This window comes from Limulus polyphemus, unplaced genomic scaffold (genome assembly GCF_000517525.1).
Source record: "Limulus polyphemus unplaced genomic scaffold, Limulus_polyphemus-2.1.2 Scaffold5390, whole genome shotgun sequence".
Taxonomy (NCBI): Eukaryota; Metazoa; Arthropoda; class Merostomata; order Xiphosura; family Limulidae; genus Limulus; species Limulus polyphemus.
The window spans coordinates 56125-65178 of NW_013671000.1; the positions used below are offsets into that span (position 1 = coordinate 56125).

A 9054-nucleotide genomic window follows, 5' to 3' on the forward strand; every position below is an offset into this window, starting at 1 on the left:
AAATTGAAAAACATTTCATTTAGAAAATTTGCTATTGTGTCACAAATAAAAACGTGAAACATGAGGTAAGCAGACAGGTCTTCTAACATAAAAAGGTTGCATTCTAGCTTTAATATCAATATTTTATATCTCTAATAATGTAAATGTCTATTTTTACCTACACTAATGGGCCAAAATATAAGAAACTCCCCTATCTCAACAATCTCATTTTATAGTTAAATAAAGTAGGTATTTACATGATAGATAAATAAAAAAAACACCAGGGTCTATAAATACAATTTGCAGTTATAATCAGGAAAGATGAGAGCTTCATCAAGCTATAAATGTGATGTTATTGTTGGGGCTCAATGAATGGGTGTCTCCTCAATTGCGAGAATGATCGAGCTGACTAAGAAATAAAAAACCACTGTGTCCCAAGTCAAACAATGTTAATTATCAGATCAAATATCTATAATAAAGGAAACAGTGTTCAAAGGAGAACTATCAAACAGGGATACAAGTTAAATATTGAGGATTGTCCAGCTTTAAGAAATAAAAAAACCACTGTGTCCCAAGTCAAACAATGTGAATTATCAGATCAAATATCTATAATAAAGGAAACAGTGTTCAAAGGAGAACTATCAAACAGGGATACAAGTTAAATATTGAGGATTGTCCAGCCTAATAGAAGTTAAAATGTGCATAAATTAAGGGATAATTTTAATATGGTATCTAGGAACATCCATTACAGTATCTAGAAACATCCATTACAGTATCTAGAAACATCCATTACGGTATCTAGAACATCCATTACGGTATCTAGGAACATCCATACACACCACAAAATATTAACTTTGATTAGTGTGCCCCCTCATATAAACCACTTATCTCTGCCAACATTGAAAGTTATGTGTCCAGTGGTGTACAGATCATTGGAATTGGACCGGTACCCAATGAAATGTGTAATACGATCAAACAAATCACGCATGACATTGTTTTACAATCATGGTAGGGTTAGATTGCAGTGACAACCCAATGAAGCAACGGACATGTTTTCCACTGTAAAATGTAATGTTGGGGGACTCATCTGCATGGCATGGACTAGGTGCCCTGGTTCCTATATCAGTATTTCAGCTTGTGAATATTTGACTACCCTAGATGATCAGATGTATCCCATAGTACTCTACTTTTACCCAAACAATGATGGTTACTTCCAGGATGTTAATACCACCAATCATAGAGCTAAAATATTTTATCATTGGTTCACTGTATAGGATAAATACTTCCAACATTTACCCTGGCCTACATAGTCCTCTGATTTCAATCCCATTGAGCACCTATGGGACCTTTTGGAATGACTTATCAGAAGACACAGTCCTTTACCATTAACTCTATCTGGATTAGAGATGGTCCTGATTAAAAAACAGACCACAAAGTGAAACAAATACTTTGGCCAGTGAATGTGTATGTACTTAAAAACTGAATGATTGTGTAATTTTATTCTAACAGTTTCTTTTGACAAATTCCTAAAAAGTTCAATGAATTGGTGAATATATATATTATTCAAATGTATGTTATTAAAATCAAGGATCAACTAGTGTGGTACTTTGGCACATATCTAGTAACTTATTTTTTTCCAGTATATTTTATAAGAACTTAGAATATGATAACATTGTAATAAAAAAATGATTATACCGATACATGTTTTATTATTTACATTACTTGAATTTTAGCATGCCATCTTTCATGCTTTTATCACACATCTTGTTTATAAATAAATGCACATTCAAAGTTAAAAAAAACATTGGTGATTTGAAGAAATTGTGAATTATAATGCTAAATAATTGAAGCTCTTAGCTGTAGATACATTTATATTGATCTAATTGTAGATATTTTGAAATTAAGGGTAAGAAAGGTATAAAAATCGCATGTAAAAATTTGGTGAGGCCTTTAATTATGGGATAGGATGAAGAATTGAGCTTTTCCTAAATTCAAAAGAATGTGATGTAATTTAATCTAGATGATTTAAAATTATTAGTAGTTTTTTTAAGTGTCTGTGAGAGGTCCATTTGAGGTGTATAAAATTGAAAGTAGGGAGAATATGCACAAATTTTGAAAGGCTTAATCTAGAATTGTAGAAATGCTTAACCAACTCTTAGTTTGAATTAATTCAGACTTTTGCTGGATAAGTAAATGGATGCTATAGACTACATGTAACTTGGATTATTGATCTTGGCTGGGCAGAGTGAAAAGGGTGACTGGTGAATTCAACTGACTTCTGTCTTCTCACTTCTTATATCTTAGTGACCTGAAAGCCTTAATAATACTTCACGGTTAGTTACAATTTTCTTACTATGGTGTCACTTATGATAATATGCAAAGAACCTGAAATTTAGGGAAAATAATTCTATCTAACCCTTCGGTAATTTATCTATCTACTAGAAAAGTACAGTTGTTTGAAATTTTGATTCCTCTATGATTGTTATTCAATTTGAAACCAATACTATCATTTTTAGAAAGTCAATCTTCTGTATAACAAGAAGCATAATAATTGTAATTAAATGTAAAAACTGTTTATATTCCTTCAACTTAACCATTACAATATAACAATAATTTTTGAGTTTATGGAACAAAAAATTTCCATATCATTCTTCATGTGCTATATATATCAATAATATAACCAAAATTTTTACTACATTAATACACTTACTACTCTCACTTTTAAAACTTGAGATACTTTACAAGCTTGATTTGAATATAAATTACAGGTAGTAAGGTACTAATAGTAATAGTAAACTAATAATATGACAGGGTAGGACTAAATGTAATGTCATTAGTAATGATGCATTTTTTTTTATTAAACTCAAGCTTTTGATGTCTACTTTTTGTTCAGATGTTAAGTTATATTATTATAGTTAAACAATAATTGTAGTTATATACTGTAAACACTTGAAAATTATTATAGTTACATCCACAGAATATAAACATAACTACCTCGTTCTAAGGTAGTCATAATTTACACAATCGTAATATGATGCTGTTCTTATAACTAATAGTAAATTGTAACATAACTTATACGTAATAATTTTTTTCATTCATCCTTAGAATTTAGATGTTTATCAAAGGTGTGTGTTTTAATGTACGTTACAAATGCACTTTTCGTATTACAAGTCTTATAACCGGCTGACATAGATGCCAATAATATGGTGGTACTATTAAATAATCATTACCGGCGGAAAATCTAGGCTATCATAAAAAAAAAACACTGACATACTCACGATAATACTGTTTTACCAAAAAACAAAAACAAATTACTTACCCACACCATACTTTTTATTCTTTGTCGGAGTCCACATCTTTAATCTCACAGAATTATCAATAGCTTAAAAATTTTATTAAGAAGAAAAAAACAACAGATATCTCCATACTATTATATTCAAACATTAAGAATCACAATTACTACAAGTCTATAGTCCTCTTCCACCATTTTCTTTAAAAAATTGATAATAGTCTTACTAGTAGTGACACCTAGTGTTCATGCCTGAAAGGCTAACATTGTAACATCATCCCATTCAATACTTTTTAAATCGATACGAAGGTGATGTCTGTAAACATTTTTACTGACGGTCAGGGTCAACCTATCAGCCACCTACTGATTTCGATTGCTTTTGGAACAATTAGGCATAATATATTTTATATTGCATGAAAATATCTTTAAGAACCAATTTAAAGTATATAATTAATAGAAACGAGTATGAAATTTAATTGGTAAATGTGTTTTTGGCTTCCATATATATTTTTATGCAATCGTTTAATGACCAGTATTTATTTAACTGATATTACATTGTTCAGAATGCGAAGTCACGGAATACGTTTTTTTGCATTTATTAAATTCCATGAAAGCAATATTGACCGTATCCCTTTAAAATTCCAAAAATGTTATGACAAATAAATTTTCATAAATTCTAATATCACCAGAGAACGCCGTCAAATGCTGAAAACGAAAAAATTCGTCATCTTAAACTATAATTTGCCCAATAAATATCTAAAACTTTTAAGGCATACCTTAGTCAATAAAAAGCATATTGGAAACTTTGTTATTAAGCTCAAAGTTACACAATGGGCCATCTGTGTCTTGCCCACTATGGATAATGAAACCCGATTTGTAGCGTTATAAGCCCTAAGAATTACCGCTAAGCCGCCTGGGGGAGGAGGGTCATTTTGAAAAGATGAAATAATATAATACGTAACTAATAAAAAGTTTTTACGAAATAAGAAATTTCTTATTTTAACTTAAAAAAAAAACTGTTAGAACTGGGCTAATCGATCTATCTGTCATGAAAGAGCGTTATAAGCCCTCAGACTTATCGCTGAATCAGCGAAAGGGGCAGTTCTAAGTACAATCTGTATAACTCCAAAGTAATATCCAAATTGAAGGATTTTTACTTTGATATGTAAATACCTAAGGCAAGTACTGGAAGCAAGATACTAACATTTTACATAAGCAATTAACATTGAAGCACCAACTCTTTCGTTTAGAGCCTAAAATGTTACACAGCTTTCATCAAGCATATTTTAATGTGAAACGTAAGGCTCTTAGTAACTATATATATATATAAATATTTTTAATATAATTTCTTAAAATCTTTTATAAATATAGGTTCACTGTGGTAAGTAGAAGACAACTAAAATACCAGATATAATGAATACAAAAAATTTAGGATGATGTGAAACATTGCACTTAAAAATTACAAATGTAAGATTTCGATGTATTTTTTATGCACTTTTGTATGATTCAAACAGTTGAATCAGACAAATAACTATAACAATAAACTTTATTTCTTGCATCTTTTGTACACAGAACATAAATGTTATCTCTCTATAGATGATAAACATATTTATTTATAATAATATAGAAAATATTATCTATTATATAAAGCAAAGTGTATACCAGAGAAAAATACACGGTCGTATATCTATTATTTCATATATGTTCCTTACACGCTTCCATTTTTCTTGATCAATTAGTGCCAAACTTTTGATACAGGATGACATGAGGAAGGTTATCGGGGTGGAGGTAGACCCCTCTAATTTTGGAAAAATTACCGGTATTGTATATTCCTCAGCATTAGAATGAACTATATAACCAATGGTGTTAGAATTCTCGAAAACAGTATGTCTTTCTTTTCAGTATTGGTATCTTTATGTATTTTTATTGCACTTTTGATGTTTATTGTGTTAAGAAAAATGAATAGAAGACCATTTTCCTATCCATTGTTACAAACGAGTTTTTATTTCACCCGACCCTTGGATGGGTACTCGAGGTAGTTTCTTATCAACGTTCTATCTTTTGTAGTATGTATGTTATAACTGGAAGATAAAACAAAATCTGTTTTTTTTTAATGGACCAAGTTACACCATCAGAATATAGTACATTCATGGGAGTTACCTAAAGTATTTGGCACTGGAGGCAAACCCTTCCTTTGGCACCCCCCCCCATAAATAATTCTAAAATTTAAACACACAGAAAAATATATATATTATCACAGGTGGCTGTGTGAAAGAGCAATATTAGCTCCAAAGAACAATATTGTCAATGTCATCAACACACAGCTGTTGCAGAAGATACCTGGTAATACCCAGTGCTACAAGTCAGTTGACTCAGTGCCCGATCAAACCCAATGGTCAACTATCCCCAGAGTTTATGAATTCACTTGAACCTCCAAGAGTCCCACCACATTGTATCAGTCTAAAAGTAGAAGCATCGATCACGGTACTCCAAAATTTGGATCCACCATGTCTGTGCAATGGAACAAGACTGGCAGTAAAGAAGCTTATGCCCCATGTTATTGAAGCTACAATACTTTCTCGATGAGGCAAGGGTGAAGATGTTTTCCACCGAGAATCCCAATGATTCCCACTGATATGACATTTGAGTTTAAGAGACTACAGTTTCCCATTCGCTTAAGCTTTTCCATGTCCATCAACAAATCGCAAGGTCAGACATTGAAGATAACTGGCTTGTAGTTGAAAAAGCCCTGCTTCTCTCATGGACAGCTCTATGTTGGATGTTCACGTGTTGGAAGCCCAAAAAATCTTTATGTAAATGCTCCATGCGGAAAACCTAAAAACATTGTTTAACATGAAGCCCTTAACTGACTGTTTTTTCGACAAAAGTCAAGTTTCTTTGAATTATGTATCTCTCTTACAAAGAAAATAAATATTTTGTCTGAAAGAATTATAATTCAGGCACAATTACCATGAAGCTTTTTTGGTTATTTTACTCTTAATCAAGTGGTCACCAAACTGAGTGCTTCATTCCCTGGGCAACACCGGGTATCCTGCTAGTATTAAATATACGATGATACTACACTGGACATTGTAAAATTGATGAAACTATGATGACTTAACTAAGCCAATAATCATCAGTACTAATTCAATCACCATGTAGTTACATTAAAAAAGCATGCAGTCATCATAAAAAACTCACTCAGTATTCATATCATCGTTACTTCACTAGTCATGGTTGTGGGAAAAAGTCACGTCTAAAGTTCAGTGCAAAGTGACTCTTCTGTATCTTTTTACTGATCTCCAGTAGTCACAGGAACCACCATTTATAAACATGAGTTTCTATAACATCGTGATGATGCATTTATAAACACTTAAACATCACATACCACATTGTCAAAAATTACTGGACACTCGAATAAGTACCATGATATTGTTATAAACACCAGCACTTTATGCTTTATCATACTAATTTAATGAAACATATCTCATGTATGTAGAGTCAAGTGAACTACACTTGGAATGTCAGTTGCACCCAGCTGGTCATGCTCAAGAAACTGATGACTAACAGTAAATTGTAAATTTTGTATTGCCAATAAAAAAATTTAAAGTGGAAATTAACATAAAGTCATTGTAATAGTTTGAACATTTTAATGTTTTTTTCTTACTTTGGCAAATTTTTCATTTGGTTTGAAAACTTGTACTGGTATTTCAACTCTCCTCGATAAGCTATGATCCTTCTAGAAACTCCAGGGTGGATGCTCCCAGCATCGCGTGACTTCCGCTGCCGTAACAATACTTAGAAAATTTGTATAATTTTTACAGAGAAAATTACTTTATGTTTTACCATTTCAGTTTCCTCTGGAGGTTCATGTGTGCGTTACAGCACAATTTTACTTACAAATGATTGTGGACAACATAACTGTTCAGAATCCATTTGTTATATTTCATGTTTGGAAAAATTAATTAGCTTTGACTTAAACAAACTGGCATCTACTATAGTTGTTAACATTACTGTTTATACATATGAATAATATTTATATTAACACAAGTTCTACTGGCCTAAAATATTTAGTGTAAGCAAAACTGTCAGGTTCACAAGGCAATATATATAGTTTGTTTGATTAGAAATTTTCTGCAAAGCTATGCACGAGCTATCACACTAGCTGTTCCTAAATTAGAAGTGAGCATGTTAACCACCAGTGTGTTGATACTTAACAGATCCCTCCTAGTTGAAGATACCAATTTTCTGTTTCAGAAACATAATTTCAGTTTGGGACTGCTATAAAACTTTTTCTCTGACCTTAATTATAAATAAATGTCTGTGACAAATAAAAAATCTACAAATACAAACATTTTTTCAGTTAGGAAACAAGGTAAAAAATATAAGTTGGCTATTCTGTTTTATGCAGTAGGAAAAGACCGACAGGTTCTTAAAATACCCGATTCAAACCTAACTAAGGCAAGTTACAACAGGATGGAATTGTAGCTGTAGAAGACGCTGTAATAACAAACTGGAGTAAGTAAAAATATAAACACAAAAATTTACATAAAGCAGTGTAGGATGTTTTATTTGAGAACACTGAAAACTGGATCTGTACATGAAAAGGCTTTTGATTTGTCTACCGTGATATATACAGTAATGAAACATTTTATTTTACATCAAAAACTCGATGATGTTCAGAAAGAAACATCATGTCTGTTGGATTGAAGGTAATACTTCAATTTTAGGGTTTACATTTTTTGAAGGCTTATCAATTTCTAATGAAAGTCCTGTTTTCAAAACACAATTTTCATCTTCATCAGAAGAGTCACCAGAAGAAACATCATGATTTTCATCTTCATCAGAAGTTTCACCAGAAGAAACATCACGATTTTCATCTTCTAAATTAATGTGTTCATCATTTTCAAACACAGCCAGTGTCTACATTAGGGTAGAAATCAATCAGTTAGATATATATGTATTGGTAATAAGTTCATAAATAGCCACACAAAATCAGTTTAAGTTGTAATCAACAATATTCTTATTTAACTGTATATATTTTATCACATATTTTTGTGTTTGTGTGATATTATATGAAAATTGTGTTATGAAAGAGTCAGTCAGTTATAATCAAAATGTATTAATTATATTGTTCATTACAACAGGTAGTGTCAGGAAGTATAACTAAACCTACTGCAGGGAAGATTGGTATTTGTACATTATTACTAGATAGCACTTTTAACAAAGTTATCGAAATATGATCATCATCGCAAAAAATAAAAACTTAATGCAGATATCAGCTGTTAATATCTGAATAAAGAGATTTTGGAAACTTGAATTTTTAACCCACCCAGGAGGAGCTAGCATTCTTATATGCATGGGTGAATGGTACAAAAAAAGGAACAATTTCACACCACTCCCCAACCAGAAGACCCCTCTTTCTACTCCGAAAATTCATATGAAATCCTATCAATTTGATCTATTCATTTCATTTTCCATATGCTACAATCCTTAACTGTTATGGTACTACCTTTACTTGAAGCACAATTGTGGAGAGGTATTAAAAATAGATAAATACAATTGTAGCGTGAAATGTGTGATAATACAATTGTAGCGTGAAATGTGTGATAATACAATTGTAGCGTGAAATGTGTGATAATACAATGGTAGCGTGAAATGTGCGATAATACAATGGTAGCGTGAAATGTGCGATAATACAATGGTAGCGTGAAATGTGCGATAATACAATGGTAGCGTGAAATGTGCGATAATACAATTGTAGCGTGAAATGTGCGATAATACAA

General features: G+C 31.6%; 2 protein-coding genes across 2 annotated transcripts in view; both read right to left on the reverse strand.

Annotated features, from left to right (window-relative positions):
- The window catches only part of LOC106472508 (dedicator of cytokinesis protein 3-like), a 58729-nt gene extending 55394 nt beyond the window's left edge, over positions 1–3335 (reverse strand). Inside the window, 1 exon segment of the mRNA XM_013933164.2 lies at positions 3299–3335. Coding sequence (XP_013788618.2) covers positions 3299–3335 — 37 coding nt within the window.
- A 4476-nt stretch (positions 3336–7811) lies between these two features.
- The window catches only part of LOC106472509 (uncharacterized protein C12orf45 homolog), a 7643-nt gene continuing 6400 nt past the window's right edge, over positions 7812–9054 (reverse strand). The window contains exon 3 of the mRNA XM_013933165.2: positions 7812–8191. Within this exon, the coding sequence (XP_013788619.1) occupies positions 7961–8191 (231 nt within the window). The 3' untranslated portion in view covers positions 7812–7960. The remainder of the gene's footprint in view (positions 8192–9054) is intronic.